The sequence below is a fragment of the Polistes canadensis genome, unplaced genomic scaffold, assembly GCF_001313835.1.
Source record: "Polistes canadensis isolate GaletaPanama2010 unplaced genomic scaffold, ASM131383v1 scaffold_235, whole genome shotgun sequence".
Classification (NCBI taxonomy): Eukaryota; Metazoa; Arthropoda; class Insecta; order Hymenoptera; family Vespidae; genus Polistes; species Polistes canadensis.
In genome coordinates this window covers 188,938-210,279 of record NW_014569782.1, presented here as the reverse complement: position 1 = coordinate 210,279, position 21,342 = coordinate 188,938, and the positions used below count along the sequence as shown (strand labels likewise).

Here is a 21,342-nt window from a genome sequence, read left to right as displayed (position 1 = left end):
TACTGTTAATTAATAATAATAATAATAATAATAATTAAGAAAGAACTTAAAGAAAAGAAAAAAAGAAAAAGGAATTAAAGAGGAATACGTGATATAGGATTAACTACACATATCAATTAACAATGAATAAATAATACTGTTCGAAAAATAAAAACAAATTTAATTCTCTTTATTTCTTCATCTACGATGTGTAATTAACTTATATAATTAATTTATGTTAAAAATAATATATATATTTATATATAGGGCAATTTCTTTCTTTAAACATTTTTTACTAAGATTGTAAACAAAAGAGATATTCAAGGTAGACAGAATTATTGCCGCACCCTGATATTTAAGAGTAGTACGTGTTACCGAGACCATTTAAAATATATATATATAATCTAATAATATATTAAAATATAATATTGAAATTGTACAGTTATATTGTTATGACTTTAAATTAATAAAAAATAAAATATATCTTAGCTTATAATCGACAGATTAGATTTGTTTAATTAAATAAGAGGTAATATTTAAATAAACTTCATGCTGATATAAAATCTTTATTACAAAAAATAAATTAATTCACTCTACATATACAAAAATACATAACTAGTTAATATTAATAATACTCTCTTTCTTTCTCTCTCTCTCTCTCTTTCTCTCTTTTGCGATAATCTTATAAATAGATTTTTAATTAATAATAGATGAAAAATGAATATGATAGTATATTCGGTACTACCATATTACAAATATTACATATGCAAGTGTATGTTTATGTTTGTTTGTGATTCTTTTTGTGTGGTTGTGCACGCATCTATAAGTCACCGCATATTATTTTTTTTTGAAAATTCATTTAATACAAAACATATTTACTATGCGGTGTGAATAAAAAATACTTTCAATGAGAAACAATTGTATGCGTAGAACTCTGAAGAAAATATTTAAGCATCCATTGTCATTATGTGAATAAATTATGACGATAGTTGCATTAAAAAGAATTGTGAACGTGTTGTTTTCGACAAAACATGCATTTCAAAATATTTTTGCATAGAAAATTTCAAGGTATATGTTTACGCATGCATGTTAAAAAAGTTCATTCAATCATTTTCTCATACATCCTATAAATATATCATATACAATTATAGAAATCTTTTTTATATCGTGCAACGCCAAAAATATACAATACTTTCATTTAATTGCAATTAACAAACAACAAAGAATTATATAATTATTTATTTTTTTAAATTTTGAATATATTAATAACGTTCTGAACGCCATTCCGTTTCGCAAAGAGGCTTGGCGCTTTACACATTAATAATAGTACCAATTTTCTTTTGCCTTGCACATTTAATTTAAAAATTCAAACATCATTGTGAAAAAACTGTAAGCGTCGGTGAGACAACTTTTGTTATCTTGTTTTTTTTTTTTTTTGACCATATTTATACAGAAAAATACTCTATAGTCGTCTTTAGACGGCCAAGTATTAACATTTACACTAAAATTGCATTTTAATATATAATTTTCATTTATTTTATTTCTTTTTCTATTTTTTTTTTTTTTTATTTATTTTGCTTCATTTTGTTCTCTTAAAGTCTAATAAGACTCTTTGTACCTACTTTTTTTTTGTTTTTAAAAAAGAAAGAAAGATCCAATAAAGATCCAGTCTTGGGGGATAAAATATTACATTCAAACACACTTTGCGGAAACATATTACTTATTTTCCTATTTTTTTTATTATTGGATCTATATCTCTTTCTCTTTCTCTTTTTACCTCAATCTCTCTCTATATTTTTATTATCTAATTATATACATATATTATATATATGTATACAATTAGACAATTATAAAATCATGGCATAAGAAACAATAATAAAACTAATGTATTTTTTTTTTTCTCTTTCGTTATAGATATGTGTTTCATTTTCTTGCTTTTAATTTTATTAATTTGCTTAAATTTTAATTATATTGTATAATTAGTACTCTGATGAGCATCCGGAAAATTGTACTTTAAAGTTTTCATTTAAAATTCTATGATTTAAGTTTACCATTGTATCTATCAATCGTGTAAACGTCAAAAAGGAACACTACTAAACGCTAATGCTAACTTTTTAACTTATAAATGTTGTCAACTTATAAGTCGGTAAAATATAAAAATTCATTTTCTAATAGTGTTATAATAATAAAGTGCGCTATTTAATTTACAAACGTCTAGCCTCTTCTAACTACGCTTTTTTGCTTTTGTCTAAACTTAGATTTAAAAGCTATATTGCATATCGGTATTATTATATTTAATACATATTTCAACAATTAGTTTTGTACTTGTTTTGGGTTTTCCATTTGTTCTATTCTCTCTCTATATTGAGAATCTAGTTCTCTAAACTTTGTTTGCATTTGTTTTTTATGAGCGCTAATGACTTCGTCATATCTTTTTTGTACTTGTATAATGGCTTTTTTGTATCCCTCTTCTAAACGCTTGTGCTCGCTTTGAATGAACTCGTCTTTTTTCTTTGCAAACTCCTGCAACAGATACGAAAACGTCTAAAACTGATGGAATAGAATAAAAAAGAATATATTCCTTTAATATATTTCTTATATTTTAATATAATCATATTCATTCTTACCTTATAATTAATGCCTGTTTTCTTGGCTACCCTATATTTATGTTTTAGCATATTTATATTTTGTTTAGCCTCCCTTTCCTTTTCCTTCAATGCCTCACTTTCCAATCTTAGATTCTTTTCCGTTTCCTTCAACTTTTCTATCTCATCCTTCAATGCGTTACTTTCCAATCTTAGATTCTTTTCTATTTCCTTCAACTTTTCTATCTCGTCCTTCAATGCGTTACTCTCCAATCTAAGATTCTTTCCCGTTTCGTTCAACTTTTTGATCTCATCCTTCATACTTTCTTCCTTTGCCTTGACATCTCGGATTTCGGCGACCCAACCGGTCATCAACTGAGCCATCACATTTCTCTCCTCTCCTATAACGTTTTCCTGTTGTTTCAATTTTTCTTCCAATTTTTCTATGTGAACCTTTCTCGCCAACAATGCTTCGCAATAAACGTTTAATTTGTTTTCTATTAGTTTGCTAACAGCTTCCTCTTTTGTTATGAAGGCCGTGTAAGAAGCCGCTTCGGTTTCTTTCTTTAAGCTCTGCTTTAACGTTTCCATTTCCTTTTCCTTCTGCAATAATAATACCTTGTACCTTTCTTCAAATTCTTTCCTCTTATCGCGATTTTGCGTTTCTATAGCTCTTAGCTCTTGAGTAACCTTTTGTTCCATCTCTTCTCTAACTTCTTTTATCACCATTTCTCTGATCTTTTGTAAATCCGTTTCGTCTCCTAAAGTACGAGGGGATAAATTCAATTCCGCCGAGACTTGTCTTTGATTTTTCACACATTCCTCGAAACGTTTCGCTTGATTATTTAATTTCACTAACAGGAGATCCCTTTCCTTTGTAACCCTATCCAAATCGTTTATTTTATTAAGCATTTTATTTTTCTCTTCTAAATCTTCTTCGAGTCTCTTTATCCTTTTCTTCAAGTTATCGCATTCCTGTACCTTCCCTTTCAAATCGTCCAACTGATCGCTCAATTTTTCCCCTAAATCTTTGTATTGATACAATTCCTTTTCCAATTTATGTCTCGTACTCGAGGATGTTACCTCGTTTTTCGTCTTATTTTCTAAACTTTGATAAATTTTTTTAGATTCCAACAATTCTAATTCCAATCGAATTATTTTATCCCTAAACGCGTTTTTTTCGCTCAACAACGTTTCGCAACGACTCTTTAAACCCTCATTTTCTATTTGTACCCTCGTTATCTTTAATTTAATCTCATCGGAATCGTCTCTCTTTAATTTTTGATTCAATATCGAGAGCTGAGAATCCAAGGAAGACATGCGCGCAAAAAATTCGTTTCTTTCTGTAATCGCGTTTTCATATTTCTTCTTCCAAGATTCCTGACAAATTTCCATTTGCGCGATCCTCAATCTCGTATCATCTAATTCCGTTTGATACTCCGATAATTTTTTATGATCCTCTTCCGCCATTCGACATCTCTCTTCTAATTTAACATTCTCTTCTTCGAGCTATTAGAAAAGATATAAATACAATTACAATTACATACAAAGAAGTAAGAATTTATTAAACCGTACTCGTATTAATAAAGTCAAGTAAACTTACTTGATTGATTCTTTGCAAATGTTCGGAACAATGGTCAGGTAATAACACACTTATTTCTTGATTAGGATGCGCATTTCTTAATTCCTTCAATGCCTCTTCTTTCGCTATAATATTTCCAAAATATAATAATTAATAAATTGTTTTATTATATATTTATATCATTATATTATTTTTACCTCTTTCTATCTCGTGATGTATCTTTTTAGTATATTCCTCTTTCTTTCTCTTTTCCATAGCCAAATCTTTTTCTAATTCCATTATTTTAATTTTATAACTTTCACAGTCCTTATTCGACTTGTCGATAAATTTTTTTTGCATTTCCAATTCGTATTTTAATCTTTCCACATCTTTTTGATGCTCGTCCAAACTAGCGTATTTTTCTTTCAACATTTTTATTTCTTCTTTATGCTCGTTGATCAATTGCTCCTTCGTACCGCAAACGTCTATATACAACTTCTTAACGTGATCTAATTCTTTTTGCGTTTGTTCTAATTGTATACTGTCAATTAAATTATAAAAGAAAATTATTTGCGATCAAATCTAGAATCTCTAATAAATAACGTAAAATTGTATTACATTTTTACTTACTTTAATTGTACTATTTCCAGTTTGGCTTCCTCTCTGACTCTTTCAACAGCTTTAGCGTGTATTTCTAAATATTCTTTGTTGTACTCTTCGACGAACTCTTTCTCTTGCACCTTCGTAGTCTCTTGATGCAATTTATTTAAAGTCTCTTGAGAAATAGCCTCCGCCTCTTCCAACTTTTGTTCTAAATTTAATTTTTCTTTCTTTAACAGTTCATATTGTTTTTCCACCTCGTTCAAATGTCCAGATAATTTTTGGATTTGAGCATTCGCTTTCAATGCTTCGTCGGTAAGAACTAACTTAAGTTCTTGCTCTAATTCGCTAACGCGTTTAGCGTATTTAGTCGTTTCTTGTCTACACGACTCAGCTACCGCGGATGCTTTTGCGAGTTCTTCTTCCTTTTGCGACAATGTATTTTCTAAACGCGTTATTTCTTTTCTTTTTACAGCTTGTCCCGCTAAACATCTGAAAACACGTGAATAGAATGTATATAAATATTTGATACGCATAACGCGTACGGAACCACCCTGGCGCAACCCTTTTACCTTTGCAATTCACCCCTTAATTTATTTGTGATATCATCTATTGGCTTCGACCTGGATTTGTTATGAAAATCCCCTAATTTCATTTGTCTTATAGAATCGGATTCTTCTTCGAACGTTGTCGCCAATGAATCGTATTGCATTGACTCATTCTTGGCCACTTCTAATTTATTCTGTAGATATTACAAAAAAAAAACACATACAATGTAATTAACATACGTTATATAAATGTGTGTCGAACAATCGTATATCATAATTTCCAATTTAATTACTTGTAAATCTTGAATGGTCTTCAACATATCTTCTTTTTCTTGAGACAACATTTTAATTTGAGATTGAAGTTGCAATATTTGTTGATCATTGTTCCCCATTAGATTACGACATTGAGATTGACTTTTTTCCAATGCTTGACCAAGACGATTGACGATATCGCCTTTCTCTACTATCAGAGCTTCGTGAGATCTTCTAACATCTGCCAATTTGTGTTCCAAAGCTGTGTACGACTCTTCCTATTGTAAATAAACGTAACAGATTTTTCATAGATTATTTGAGATAAAATATATTTTTAACATTATATAATATTAACATAATTACCTTCGCATTAAACTTATCCGTAAGTACATCTATCTGAGTTTGCATATTTCTTATTTCCACTGCGTGTTTTTCTTGAGCTTGTTTCAAAAATTTCTCGTGAACTTTGTCACTCGATTGCAACGCGTGTACCCGTTCCAAGACGTTAACTTTTTGTTGAAGATCCACTACGGAATCTTTCGTGATGGCTAATTCCTCAGCCATCTAAAATAAATACTCTTTTGAGATATTCTTTAAATCGTTTATACAATATATTAATAATATGCGTTAAAGTGAATGATATTTTTTCCTTACGTTTTGATTCGTGGTCTCTAAAACGGCATTTTTTTCTTTCAACGATGTCATTTGTCCTTGAAGATCTATAATTTCCGCCTTGGCGTCGACTGTAAAGTAAGTTTGGAAAAATGATTTTTAATAAACTTAATGGTCGTGCAACAACACAGCGTTGTTTTTTAATGCTTACAAATACATGCACCAAATGTGTTTATCATTACTTTTAAACGAATGAAAAAAAGAAGAAAAAAACAATGATATAACGATATAATAGACATAATCAAGTCCACGATTTTAATCCAAATAATAATTCTTACTTAGAGCATGTTGCGCTTGATTCCTAGATATGTTTGATCTTTCAACTTCTGCCTGCAACAACACTACCTTACGATTAAATTGATCTATCTCTGTTTCTTTCTGCTGTTGTAGCTGTTGCAACTTTTCGGTCAATTGCTTTATCTCTTTCATCCTAATCGTATATAAAACTTCGAGTTGTTCCTTGCTACTATACTCGGCATTTTTATATATCGTGTTATCGTCAATTAACCATTTTCCATTTGGACTAATTTTAAAACGGTGATTGATCTCTTCCGAAGTAACGTTATCACCCCCGCCAAACTCGTGAATCTGTTTGGATTGTACATTGTTCCCATAATTTTCGATATAACCATTATTAACATAATGTTTGTCATGATTGTTATAATGATTAGACGGGGTTTCATAGTGAAGATAATTGTCGTTAAACGTATAACCATCCTCCGCACGACTTGCCAGATCTCTAGGACAATAACTAGAATTTGGAAGTCTTGCCAATTCGTACGAACTTTCCGTCGTTAAATTATCCCCTTCTACAGATTTATTATTTTTATCTCTTTGAATGTCAGAAGTATTCAATCCAATATCAGATTCCATCCTATAATTTTTCGTCGCGTCGTGATTATAATTCATCGAATTGTCTACATGGTCGTACGCTCCAGAATCATTAGATAATTGCGTTTTGAAAGGTAATCTCGGTTTAGTCATATTGGTATGTTCATTTTCTTTGGCACTGCACTGATGACTACTATTAACGGAACTGATATCATTATCATCATCATCATCATCATCATCATCATCATCGTCGTCGTCGTCGTCGTCGTCATTTTCTAAATCGTCGAATGCATTGGTCAACATATTATCGATCTAAAAATAAAACGATACGGATTCAAATATTAAAGTATCAGTTAAGCTATATAATAAACCTTATTAACAATTATAAGGCTGGACAAATTAATGGTAATAATAACAAACAACAGCGTAAACAAATGTAAATGTTAATACCTCTTTAGTACGTCGTTTAAGATCCTCCTTTTCTTCATCTTCCTCTAATCTTTCTTTGCTGATATTTAACTGTAAACTGTCAGAACCTAGAAATAGGCTTATACCTGTTCCCTCCATTCTCTCCTTCTAATTCTCACTGATTTATTACACAACCCAGACATTTATGTAAAACATATTTTTGTTTATAGGACCATAACCTAAACGCAACAAGTGGGTCAAAGAGATAATGTTTTTAACTAATCTAAGCACAAATAATAATTAAACAAAATATTTAAATATAATCATTTTGAATGGGTTTTGATAAAACCTCGTAGATTAAAAGGCCACAATCGATGATCAATTTATTAACTATTGTTATGCACTAAGTTTGCTTGTAAACAATCTTTCAAAAGTCAAACACCATTATGTAGGAAGCGTGCATACGGAAGTTAATTCTTTATAATCTTTTATGGCTTATCATTGGCTAATACTTTTATGTTGTATTCATAAATGCATTGAAAAGACGCCATTATTATAAATATAGCTAACATTAAAATCATTTAGATCAGGCTAAGCCAATAATACACTTTCAATCATATCACTCCTCCACATCTTTTCCCGCCATTTTATTAACTTTTTCATATCTCTAATAACAAATGTCGAGATAATATTCTTAATTAATTAAGTAAAACAAAAGATAATAGATTTATCGTTCGCATATAATCCTATTAATTATAATTTCATTTCTTTTATTAATATTTATCAAAAGTGAAATAATTCATTGGAAACGTTGATTGAGTTTAGAGACGCCAGGTGGCGCTGTGCATCGCTATGCATTGCTATGCATCGCTTGTCAACCTTAACCTTTTCTATAATAAACGTTCCTAAGATCAAGTCGGCATTTATTAACTCATCAATAAGGTTAATTCGTTATTCTAATTAAATATCAAGTATTAAAAACGTATTGATATTGAATAATAAATAATATTGTGTTATTAATAAAATAAATATCAGTGACAATTACTATGACGTACTTGAACTCGTGGGAAGAATTTGAAAAGGGTGCGGAGAGGTTATATCTTCAGAATCCGATGAAAGTAAGTTTATCACACATCTGGAGAATTAGAAAATTCATTCTATTTCTCTATTTTTTATTTTTCCTTCTTTGCGATTTCTTTTTATCAAAATAATATTAATTTTAATGATTTAACCCTTTCGTTACTAACGACCCATATGCAAGTTTTCATACATTTAAAGATCCCATATGAACGACTATATAACGAACCCATTTAATGGTTCCACCATGGAACGATATTTACGTCAAAGTATACAATAACGAAAGGATTAAGAGCATATCTTATTAGCATAATTGTGAATATCAAATTACTGTGCCACTTATTTATGCTTCCAAGATATTTCAAAGTTGTGTCGTTCAATTGTTTAGAATAACAATTTATGATTGTATTGTATGATTTAATAACGAGAATAATACATCATTCACATAGACACAAAAGAATACATTTCGTTTGATTTTTTTTTCTTTTTTTTTTTTTTAATAATTATTATTAACAATAATCATTGCACGGTTTTGAGTTTAGATTAATAATAATACATAGTTCATGCACAAGGACGTAGATGATTGATTGTTATATTATAATAGGTTTAATTATATATATTTTCAGAATAATTCGTTGAAATATTTGATTATAATGGTATATCATTATTATATTAATTATTATTATTATTATTATTATTATTATTATCATTCTATTTCATAGGCTCGATATTCTATGAAATATTGCCATAACAAAGGCGTACTATGGCTCAAACTAACAGACAATTGCACGGTGAGTAATATCTCCCTGTGATTTTAAATGAATTTATTTTCAAATCATTTATCAAGTTACATTTTATTTCGATTAAAACATATAATAGTTAACCATTTACGGGCTTGCTTTTTTTTTTGTTCCGCAGTGTCTTCAATATAAGACGGAGATAGCTCAAGATTTGAAGAAAATGGAAAAATTTATAGGAAATCTAATGAGGCATATGGCATCGAAAGACAGTTGAACTGACCAACAGGGATGGTGTGTGTCTTGTTATTTGTAAGAGAACGAATATATATATATATATAAACTTTTTAAATAATATAAATAAGATGTAAAAGAGACACAGTGCATTCGGTTTCGTTTAGTAAAATTTTTGTTGTTTCATGCGTCGTGTGTATATATCATAAAATTGAAGAGTGCAACGTGTTACGTCTACGATTACAGATTGTTTTTTTTTTTTTCTTTTTTACTTTCATGAGAGGTATAAAAAATTTTCTTAAATATACAATATGTGCATTAACTTCGGTTTTTGAATTATTATTATTTTATTATTTAAAGCTTCATGCTCATTTCTGGTAGCTCCTTTGCCTCCTTGTTAAGGTTCTGTAAAAAGAAATAAAAAAAGAAGAAAAGAAAGAAAGAAAAATATATTATGCAAGATTCTTTTTTATTATTATCTTTTCAAAATGTATATTGGTTGTTAAACTAAAATTATTTATAAATCACATTCGCAGTACGATAAACGAGGTGCAATAGAATATTAACCCTTTGACTGCGAAATTTTCAGAGTTGAAATAATTGCCGAGGATGAAATGCATTTCCACATTAGTGTGGATTATATTAATGTAGTAATAAAGTATATAGCACGCAATATCAAGTTACTATTAATTTGTCAACGCCAAATCGAAATAATTTTCATTAAAAAGTAAAGTGTAAAAGAGTGAAAATTGTTGGACGCACATACGCGTTCATAGTCCACACCGATAGCCTTCCCTGGGCGCATATATGTGTCCATAGCAGTCAAAGGGTTAATAAAGCTAAATTTAGATAGAGAGTAAGCACAAAGCAAGCACTTACGATATAATTGGCTGAAGAACAGCATCCAGAGTAGTGTCAACAGGAGGGTAGATGTCTTGATTCGAAGATAGTTCGTAGTGCACCTCTCCCCCTAATTGCAATTGCGTCTATACCAAAGAAAACTATTTTTACTAATCTACTATAAAAAAGGGGAATAAGAACGATATTGTGAACGTGAAATGTGTAACGTGTGATCTACTTAATTAGTATTAATATTATTATTATTATTATTACATGGGAATGATTAAGAGAAAATTAATTAGCCAAGCTAGTAAAACTATGTGTTTCTCTCTTCGTACCCAAACCGGTGAGTAAATAATAAAATATCCCTGATTTGTTTTTGCACGCAAGATGAACTACAATTAAGCATAAGAGGGAGTGTTTACCCATTTATTGTGCATCACGCAAGAAATAGATCAAACATTAATTATACATTCTTCATTATCTCTTGCCTGTGAATTTGATTTAATTTCAAGAAAATAGATATTCATAATTCTACTTTTAATACATTGTTCTTATGCAAAACACAATGGGTCACACACTGGAGGTATCGGATAAGCAATGAGAAACAAAAATTCGTATAGATGTTTAACAAAAAAAAAACAAAAAATGAAAAATGAAAAGCAAGCATAAGAGGATATACGTACTACACGAGTGGGCTTGGTGCTGTCGGCTGAGCTTGAGCAGCAGCTGGAAAATTCTTGAGGCGTACTTTCACCGAGTCCGCTGTCCACGTTACTCCCTATTAATATTCTGTTGTTACGGGTATAATAAAAGTCCCTCCTCGCATTATACTCGTTCCTAGCATCCGGATACTTTGTCTCTATTTGACTGGATCTCGTAGTTGGGAAATTATAACTTCCATCGCGAATATGTTGAATCACTCTTCTGTCTCTTTTCCCGAGCGATCCGACCGTTCTGAAATTTAATCCTTGACAAATTTCGGCTTACTCAGTCTTTTCAGGACGTTCTTCTTAAAAACTTTTTTTTCTTTTTTTTTTTTTTTTCGTAATAGTTCAACAAATGTCCCTTTTTAATAAACGCTGATTAATCTATACGCATTTGTGTTAACGATATAACGTGTAAGTCAATATTTCGATGATTTTTTTCGGTTCAATTTAAATTCTTATTACCAATGGCAAACGCGTAATAAGTAAAAAAAATAAGAAAAGTATTAACTATACATATATCATATAAAAATCATAAACCCCAAATCATATATTCAGCCTAGCCTTTTTCTTTTTTTTTTTTTTTTTTTTTTTTTTTTTTTTTTTTTTTTTTTTTTTTTTTTTTTTTTTTTTGTACATATACACACACACACCACGCACGCACACACATAACATAATATCAAGAAAAATAAGATTAATGAATATACACACCACAAATAATAATAATAACAGGCAACAATAAAACATAACAAAAACAGAATAAAGGACACTAATGAAGAAAAAAATTAATAAACACACAGGACAAGAATGGAATCATAATGCACTGCACAAATTTACGGAATAAAAAATACAAACACACAACGACGTCGCGCGTTTAATCCCAATACAATAATTTTGATATAAATGCGGAGTATAATATAAAGCGTCACGAGGGGTGCCAGCACGCTAAAGGTAAAAAAAATAATACACACAGGTGCGACGCAAGCTGTTAATTTTCACAGATTTATTAAAGGATTTTTGTCATGCTTTCGAATAAATAATAAAAGAGGCATGCTTAAAAATTAGAGATAATTATATATAAAAAAAAAATAAAAAATAAAAAACAATAATTGTTGTACGCATGCTCTCTAAATAAATTAATAATTAAAATGTAGAAAATATAAAAAAATAAAAAGTACAAGACCATGCATGGGTAAAAAAAATGGTAAATCTAAGTATCTAAACAATGACTACGGATCCAGTTTCATCCTCCGTTTGAGGAGGATGGACGTGGAGGTTGCAGGCCGTCTTGAGATCATCGTACCTAGGCAGGGACGATGTTTCTGCATCGTCCAAACGTGAATTGCTAGATTGTAGGGGACATTGCTGTACAGATTGCGATTGTACCACCGTATAAGGAATCTCTCGACGTTGTTGTTCACTCATTCCAGTGGTATCGACTAGGCCAAACTCCAAATGTCTGGAAAATGTGCATCTTCGTTATAAAAAAAAAAAAAAAAAAAAGAAAGAAGAAGAAAATGTAATAACACGTTGTTGTACAATTGGATAAGTAAAACTTGATGATAAGTAGGATGTACTATATATATATATAATAAAAGTATGATAGAAATATGTATATAATCAAGGATTCGCATAAATTACATTTTGTTCGATAACAGAACTATCCGTTTATATATTATACCAAAGTACGTTGAGTAATCGTATGATAATAATATATATTTATAAATATATATAATGAAGGTTTTTGCATAGAATATGGTGCTCTCTCTGTGCAAAAGAGTTGTTTGTATCCGGTTTCGTTCGTATAATCAATTACATAAAAGTAACATACTTTCTAAGCTCATCCGGCAGTGGTTGCTTTTGGGAAGGACTCCTGTGTCTACTTCTGTGCCTTCTTCTAGGTTCCGTATGACTTACCTACGTAAACGAATGAAGATAAAAATCTTTGTTTTTTGTTCGTTCATTATTATTCATTAAAATCTGTTGGAATTTTTAATATTTCTACTCACAATGGCTCTTTGTACGCCTTCACCTTTACGCCTTTGTGCTTCTCTCCATTGAGGCTCTGAATCTACCAATTCGTGTCTGTAATAAAAACATCGTGAAAATATTTACTATATTATTATTTTCTCTAATCGGCAATAATTTTTTTCTTTTTTTCTTTTTTTCTTTATTAGATATACGTTCATTTTTTTTTTCTTTTATTTCTTTTTTCTAATCTTGAGAAAAATATTAACACACAGTAGTTCGTTCCCACGCGCTAGGTCATTAATATAGTGATTACCTCACGCATTTTAATTTATCCTACCGTGAGAATATAACGAACGGTACGAGGGATATTACAAGAAGAAGAGTATTCTTCCCTTTTTATTTTTCAGGGTCGGCGAACTTAATTTATATATTTCGAATAAGAAGAAGATTTTTCTCAAGATTTTTCTATTACTTATTCCCCCTTCGTATTCTTATGAAAATGTTAAAAAGTACCTAGAAGAACGGGAACTCCTGTGCTTTCTACGATGTTTCCTATGTCCTGATCGAGTATCCGATCCTCTGGATAATTCAGACTCGCAATCGGAATGTCTACTGTGTCTTCGATGACTATGACTATGACTTCTTCTACGATGACCACCACGACTGTGACTGTCCCCGGAACTTTGACTCTCGACGGAGCTGCTCCTTCGTTGGAGTCTGCTCAAGAGCTAAAACAAAAAAAAAAACAAAAAATATAACAAATATTAAAAAGTCAATTACACACAATTTATAGGATGAATAATAATTATCGCGTATAAATAGGTCGTTGTTGTAATTTTTGATTTGTTTATAAGAAATTACCGCCGGTGCCGTTCCTGCTGAACGAACGGATCGAGGACTAGACGAAGTGTAAAGCCCACGTGGTTGACTCTGAGTCCATGGAGCACTTCTGATACTTCTAGGACTAGAGCTACTACTAACTTGTCTGTTACTTTGAGGATTGCACAAAACGTTACCACCGTTACCAGGTGGATTATTACAAGAATTGGGTGCACCAATCGTTGTTGTAGCTGGACCTTCGACAAATGGTCCAACCATTTCCTGACCTTCCACCACTCGTCTTTGAGCTCTTCGACTAGGTGTCCTTTGAAATGCAGGTGCTGGATTTCTTCTTATCGAAGTGGCATGCTTTTCGGTACCACTTGGTGGACTATACGAACGGAAACGCGAATACGGACTAAGCGGTGGGGGACCGGTTGCCATTAATCGGAAAAATGCTTGATGTTCCAAACAACATTTCCAAAGGTGCCGACAAGCTCCCTTCGATGGGGTTTTAAAACCGTGCGTCCTCTCTTCGGAATTTTTTTCGCTGACCCTCAACATAAAATATCTGCCCTGAAATAATAGAATGGAAAACATGTATAATCGAATAAAAGCAAATTTATTTATATCTCCTGGTTTCCTTTTATATTATCTTTCTTTTACTTCATTAAATACTTCACACACACATCCGGATACTTTAAAATAATATTATTTATTCATCAATTTATACGTATATATATAAGCTCGTTCTCTCTCTCTCTCTTTTTCTTTCTTTCTTTCTACTTTAACAAGAGATAGGAAATGTATAATAACGAAACGATATACTTACTTTGTAATAGATTTTATTGATTCTGGGCCAGTAGTAATTGCCCACTTTGGTCTTGTTGCGCAAGAGTATTATACCGCTCGGCGTCAGGCCCAGAAAATACTCAACGCTATCCTCACCCTAAGGATGAAAATTATGGTCTTTCACTGGAGTATTATCAAGAGTTTAACATCGTCCTTCCCCACCCCCGCCTTCCCTACCCTCCTTTCTCTGTATGTAACATATACACTTACTGGCAAGAGTTTTTTTACAGAAAAGAAAATGAATTTTTCTTCGTAAGAGAAAGTTTCAATGATTTTTTTTTTTTTCAACGATGCTTTAAATTATTTCATTTCGATATTGATGAATTAAAAATTGAATGGTCGCGATCAATTTTAATTGTTTATTTCTTTTTTTTTTTTCTTTTGTATACTTGTATTAAACTTTTGCCAGTGATTGTACAATACACGTATGAAATGAAATGCAATATACACAAACCAATACTGGATGCAAGTCGACTCCGTACATCTCGAGCCACTTTACTTTATCGAGATAATTCAGTTCTGCAGCTGCTGGCAATTGTCCTCTGAAATAGGCGAAATAATTGAGAAATCAAAATATGGAATCTTTTTGATTAAAATATTAATCTCATCGTTTTTTTCTCCTTTTTTTTTTAAATAAATAAATAACTTACACGAGTGTCTTGTGAAGTTCAACTATTCGATTTTCCAATTCGGCTGTTTGATTAGCAAGAAATCGAAATTCCGTAACGTAGCCTAAGGAGTGTCTTCTTGGATCGTAATCGCCCAATTCAGCTAAAAAAAACATGCGCATAATGATTCAATTAATTTTTCAATTTAATATCTTCATCTTCTTTATTTATTATAATATATATATAAATATTCTTCTTTATTTATTATATATATATATTTAATTTAATATAACAACTCTTATATATATATAAATATTAGCAAAGGTGGCCAATAATATTTTCTCAATATTATATATAATAAATTATAAATTATAAATTTTTAATTTATATTTTAATAATTTCTTCTCTCTCTCTTCTTTATAATTTCTTTATATATATATATATATATATATATTTACGTAAGTACTTATTTATACAAAGAGATAGATATATAGATAAAAATAAAGAGAGAGAAAGATAGGTCCCCCCCCCCTTCCTCGGGGACCTGTAGATTTTTATTAAAATAACCATACTCGCTTATAGTTGCCAACCAAAAAATTCGCAATTATTATTTGCCAATCTAATAATTGTACATAATATTTGTAAGTTCACCGAGCTGATTTGAATGTGAGGAGGAGGAGGAGGAGGAGGAGGAGGAGGTGGAGGATTCCCGAGGTTTAGGTTGGCAAAATACACGCGCATTAGTTATCTCCCGCGAGATTCAAAGTCATGCAAATAGAGAAAAAAGGGAGTCTGTGTGAAGGGAAGATACATAGATGTGTTCTATCTCTCTTTCTCTCTCTTTCTTTCTTTCGCACTATGTTTGCGTCTCATGGAACTTGAAAAGAAACTAAATGAAAGAGCTTTTCTTCGGTTACTCTCTTCGAATACGTTTGACAACGAAAGACGGAAAGAGAGAAAAAAGAGAGAAAAAGAGAGAGAGAGAGAGAGAAGGAAGAGACCAAGTGCGTCTTGCAATTGATGGTAGGAAAGATTTACCAAGAAGAAGAAAAAGTAGAAAAAGCTGGACAAGCATTTATTTTTTGTTTGTTTTTAATAGAAACAGAGATAAGTCTGTCTCTATTTCTTTTATGAACGATGAAAGACTCTCCTCATATATACCAACTTCTATTTGATATACTAATGAAGTTTGTCTTTTAGTTTCTTACGAAATTTAAACAAAGAAACATTTCAAACTAGACCAGTAGAAAAGTAAATAAGCAAACAAACAAACAAATAAGCAACCAACTAAGCAAGTTTCTTGTTATTACATAAAGTAATAAATAACGTAATAATGTGAATTAGAAATAAGAAGAATAAAAAGAAGAAGAAGAGGAGAAAGAGGAAGAAGAAGAAAAATGGTCGAAGGTTATTAGGTAAAAGAAAAGTAACCGTTAGTTGGGGGAGGGGTAGAGGGAAGGGGGGTATATAGTAGCGAAGATAATCGGTTAGGGTTTCTTGACGATGAAGGTACGAAGGTAGGATGTCCGGTAATTATACAAACGAACGAGCTTACAAGAGTAGACGACGGTGACGACAAGTAAAAAAGGTGCAACGATGTCTTTTTTTTCTTCTTCCTTCTTCTTCTTCTTCCTTCTCTACTTTATCCAAGAAGAAGAAGAAGAAGAAGAAGAAGAAGAAGAAGGTTTCGACCAGAAAAGAAAGAAAATAAATTGAAAGGTTTTCTTTCTTTTTCTTTCTCTCTCGCGTTAGTCGGAGCCGATATTCATCAAAGTCAGTGATTCAATTAACGGAGTTGAGGTATGATCTCCTCAGGAGGCTGGATAACCAAGAAGAATAAGAAGAAGAAGAAGATTCTTATAAGGAACGTGGAAAAGAAAGAGAAAAGGAAAGATGTTAAATTTACGCTCGATTCAACGACATTTCAAAATTTCCGATCATGAACAAGTAAATTTGTGACGCGTTAATATATTCTTATAACACTTTATTTAATTATTTAATTATTTAATTATTTTAATTACACACACGCTTTTCATCCCAGATCATCAGAGCAGAATTTTTCTTAATTCGGATGAAGAATGATACGTGATTATCGGAAAATTATAATTTTCATATTTTATATTACGTATAAGTAAAATAATATATTACAATATTAATTGAAAGGGGGGGGTATGATATTTAAATTTTGCCGACAAATATGGCACCGCAAAATGGCCGTAATAATCTACCTCCCTCGTTCTTTTTCTTTCCCCCATAAATATTTTAACGTTCGGTACTTTCGAATGTACACTCGTGAGTATAGTATATATATATATATATATGCGTTTCTTCGAATGAAATATTTCATTTCTGTCCATTTTTGGAGACATCGAGAAAGGTAAAGAAAAATAAAAAGAAAAATAAAAATAAAAAGAAAAATAAAAAGAAGAAGATGAACGTCGCGAGGGAGAGCAGCAAAGCTGAGCTGAGCTTTACTACGGTCCCCTATGGTAAATCCTGTTCGCGTGGGAGTATAATACACCTCGTGGGGTACCATGCAATCTTCCTTAGGAAACCTCTTTGCACTTTTTTACCTACTCAAGAAAAAATACACTATATATTTTTTCTTTCTTAGAAATAAAAGATGTGTTCTATTACTGCTAATACTTTAGAAAAAAGATACTATTTTTTCTTAAAAATAAAAGAGATGCTTTACTACAACTACTACTACTACTACTACTACTACTACTAACTTAATAATAAAATAAAACTTCCAATTTCGTTTATAAATAATAGTTATAGATATGGAATAATTATGATAATGATTTTTCGGATGCAATAACTTACACTGTACGACGTATGCTCCTAATTCTGCTGCCAAATCGAAGGATACCGGTAATCTTCCTTGCAAAATGTCTTGTTTAACTTGCAGAAAGAATTGGTACCTGTGAAAAATATATTTGATAAAATTACGATAATTAATAGAAAAAATAATAGATCGATTATTGATTAAAATTTTGTACGTGTGTGATATAGACAAAATAATTATTATAATTCGTAGTATTCGTGTTGTTTTTTTTTTCTTTTGTATTATAATAATAGTAATGGGGGACGACGACCATGTGGTGGAACACGAGAAAATCCAACGCATGTCAAATAGAAAAAAACATCATTCCAAGGAAGAATAAGAAGAAGAAGAAGAAGAGGGAAAAAGGAAAAAAATGAGGGAAGTAAGGAAACATGAAAAAAAAAAATAAAAAACATATTGAAAAGTGACGTTGAATTTTAGCCAAGGGCTCTCTCTCTCTCTCTTCTCCTCGTCTCGCCGCAAAATTTCAGTTTTACCACGGTCTTTCGCCTTGCGGTTTTCACCGCACCTTGGGGTCTCGTAGAATTATCGTTAAAGGCTTTCCATCCTTTTTTTTATCCCCTTTTTCAATCTCCCCACCTTTTCTTTTACTCTCGCTCTCATTCCCTTTCTTTCTTTCTTTTTCTTTTTCTTTTTCTGTTTGTTTCTATCTCGCTTGCTCTTTCTTTTAATCCCCCTGATTCCACTCGACAGTTTTTTCATTCTCGCCCAGCTCCCCTTCCCTTTTTGTCTTTTTACCTTGCTTCTTATATCTGTCTCTTTCTATCTTATTTCTATCTCAATCCATCCGAAAGGGCTCGAGTCGTACTCGTCACCCTTTGACTTATCTCCTATCCTATTTTCTACTATCCTTTAACATGGAGATTACAAATATTTCTGAAATATTTGTAAAATAATTGACGATGAGATTTGTGTAAGTTTGTAGTATTGACTTTTATTTTCTTATTGAAATAAATTTGGATTGTTTGATGTTTTTATTGAAAAAAAAAAAGATTCATTTAATTTAAAGTAATTATAGATTTTGTAGAGGATTTGTAGTTTCTTATTATAGAAAATATTTGAATTGTTTGATTTGTTTATTGAAATAGATTCATTTAATTTAAAGTAATTRTAGATTTTGTAGAGGATTTGTAGTTTCTTATTATAGAAAATATTTGAATTGTTTGATTTGTTTATTGAAAAAGATTAATTTATTTTAAAGTAATTATAGATTTTGTAGGGGATTTGTAGTTTCCTATTATAGAAAATATTTGAATTGTTTGATTAGTTTATTAAAAAAAATTCATTTAATTAAAATAATTGTAGAGATGATTAGTGGGTATGTAGTTTTTTATTCTAGAAAATATTTGAATTGTTTGATTAGTTTATTGAAATAGATTTATTTATTTAAAAGTAATTGAAAATTTTGTAGAGGATTTGTAGTTTCTTATTATAGAAAATATTTGAATTGTTTGATTAGTTTATTAAAAAAGATTCATTTAATTAAAGTAATTGTAGAGATGATTAGTGGATTTGTAGTTTGACTTTTGTGTTTTTTATTGCAGACAATTAGGATTGTTTGATTTCTTTATTTAGAAAGATTAATATATGAAAAGTATCGTGATACGTAGGCTCGTAATAACCTTAGGAGTGAAACGTTGCTTCGAAGGACCGTTTCGCGAAGTTACGTTCTGACGCAAAAGGGAACTTAAAAATCCTTTCGTGCGTTCGTGGGCGGACATTAGTAAGATAGGCACGACCTCGATATATAGCTCGACCTTTTTTTTTTTTCCTTCTTTCCTTCTTTCTTTCTTTCTTCTTCTACTCCTTCTACTTCTTCCTTTTTCCTTGGTTCGTTCGCGCCCGCGCAAAAGGAGCACACGAACAAAGAGAGAAAAAGAGAAAAAAGTCTTGTAATAGGCGAGTGACTCACAAAGCAAGGCTCGTGCCACCGTAATACAATTTTTACCTCTCACAATACTCTCTCTCTCTCTCTCCGATCATTTTATTTATATTTATTATTACACAAAATTAGTAATAAACGAAGAAGAAAGAGAAGCGACGATCAAATTTTTACGAGATTCAAATAGTTTCGTGGACATACAAAAAAACAACCAAACAATTCGGTACAATCCTACAACAAATATTACAAAATAAAAAGGAGACAGATAGTTTACGAAAAAGAAATTCTTTTTAGGGAAGAAGAAAAAAGCGACGATCAAATTTTTACGAGATTAAAATAGTTTCGTGGAAATACAAAACAAAAAAACAAACAATTAGATAAAACCTTAAAAAATATACAAAATAAAAAGGAAATAAAAAAAGAGACAGATAGTTTACGAAAAAGAAATTGTTTTTGGGGAAGATGAAAAAAGTAGGGATATAGTTGAGTTGAGTTGAGTTAAGTTAAGTTAAGTTGAGTTGAGTCGAATTGAGTTGAGTTTCGTTCGTGGAGTCGGCTAACGTTAGATATAGGAAGGAAAGGAGAGAATATGTTCCCTATAATTTTCATTTTCGGTAGGATAATTGGTGCACGCTGAGTTAATTGGTGGGAGAAGAGCAGAAAGAGAAAGAGAGAGAGAGAAAGAGAGAAAGAAAGAGAGAGAGAGACGAAGGATTATGGTATTCGGTTCGTTGCCTAGAGCAAAATACGAGGATATAATCTATGGGGGCCCCAAGAATAACGTCCAGACTTAGTTGTTAGAAACGAGTCAAAGGAGAGTTTCTCTTTCGATTACAGGGGGACCCTTTAAAAGAGTATTGGGGGGGCGGGAAGGGGAGAGAGAAAGAGAGAGAACTCGGGAGTCTTTTTCTTTTGTTTCTACCACACCACCACCACCACCACCACCATCAACACCACCCACCGATACGTTAAAAGTTCGAAGTTAGACCATGGCCTAACTTACACACGCCATACAACAACAACCCACTTGAAATTATTTTCGAACCAAAGGCCTTCGAATTCTTCTTCTTCTTCTTCTTATTCTTATTCGCATCCACTTGAATTTCATTTTCATTTTTATACTTAACATTCTTTTCTAACTGGACTAAAACTTCTCCACCTATCTATAGAACTAAACCCCCCCCATTCATAGTGTTTGCACGATCTTCATTTCATGGAAAAGTTTTTCGTTAAATGTATAATAAATGATTATAAAAACATGAATAATTTTGCTGTTAACAAAATAATAATATGATTAAAATAATAATATGATTAAAATTATAACATATATA

General features: G+C 31.1%; 3 protein-coding genes across 7 annotated transcripts in view; 1 reads left to right on the top strand and 2 right to left on the bottom strand.

Annotated features, from left to right (window-relative positions):
* Positions 1–1,875: 1,875 nt before the first annotated feature.
* On the bottom strand, positions 1,876–7,895 carry LOC106790411 (centrosomal protein of 152 kDa-like). Its single transcript, XM_014755273.1, has 11 exons — positions 7,479–7,895; positions 6,476–7,340; positions 6,180–6,268; positions 5,889–6,089; positions 5,567–5,803; positions 5,298–5,467; positions 4,756–5,217; positions 4,344–4,666; positions 4,168–4,271; positions 2,607–4,073; positions 1,876–2,502 (listed from the first exon to the last, which is right to left on the bottom strand). Exons 1-11 carry the CDS (start codon positions 7,593–7,595, stop codon positions 2,293–2,295), a joined length of 4,245 nt encoding a protein of 1,414 aa, XP_014610759.1. The 5' UTR covers positions 7,596–7,895; the 3' UTR covers positions 1,876–2,292.
* A 409-nt stretch (positions 7,896–8,304) lies between these two features.
* Positions 8,305–9,710, top strand: LOC106790408 (signal recognition particle 9 kDa protein). Its single transcript, XM_014755267.1, has 3 exons — positions 8,305–8,554; positions 9,236–9,304; positions 9,432–9,710. Exons 1-3 carry the CDS (start codon positions 8,483–8,485, stop codon positions 9,525–9,527), a joined length of 237 nt encoding a protein of 78 aa, XP_014610753.1. The 5' UTR covers positions 8,305–8,482; the 3' UTR covers positions 9,528–9,710.
* Positions 9,413–21,342, bottom strand: part of LOC106790407 (band 4.1-like protein 4) — a 45,418-nt gene continuing 33,488 nt past the window's right edge. For 4 of the 5 annotated variants that reach the window (XM_014755261.1, XM_014755263.1, XM_014755264.1 and 1 more), the window contains exons 6-17: positions 18,108–18,205; positions 15,324–15,444; positions 15,128–15,215; positions 14,654–14,770; positions 13,864–14,397; positions 13,516–13,730; positions 13,041–13,116; positions 12,863–12,948; positions 12,335–12,505; positions 11,011–11,281; positions 10,364–10,470; positions 9,413–9,889 (exon numbers count right to left, since the gene is read on the bottom strand). In XM_014755261.1, the coding sequence (XP_014610747.1) occupies positions 9,853–9,889; positions 10,364–10,470; positions 11,011–11,281; positions 12,335–12,505; positions 12,863–12,948; positions 13,041–13,116; positions 13,516–13,730; positions 13,864–14,397; positions 14,654–14,770; positions 15,128–15,215; positions 15,324–15,444; positions 18,108–18,205 (1,921 nt within the window). In that variant the 3' untranslated portion in view covers positions 9,413–9,852. The remainder of the gene's footprint in view (positions 9,890–10,363; positions 10,471–11,010; positions 11,282–12,334; positions 12,506–12,862; positions 12,949–13,040; positions 13,117–13,515; positions 13,731–13,863; positions 14,398–14,653; positions 14,771–15,127; positions 15,216–15,323; positions 15,445–18,107; positions 18,206–21,342) is intronic. The other variant, XM_014755265.1, reaches the window with a different exon arrangement.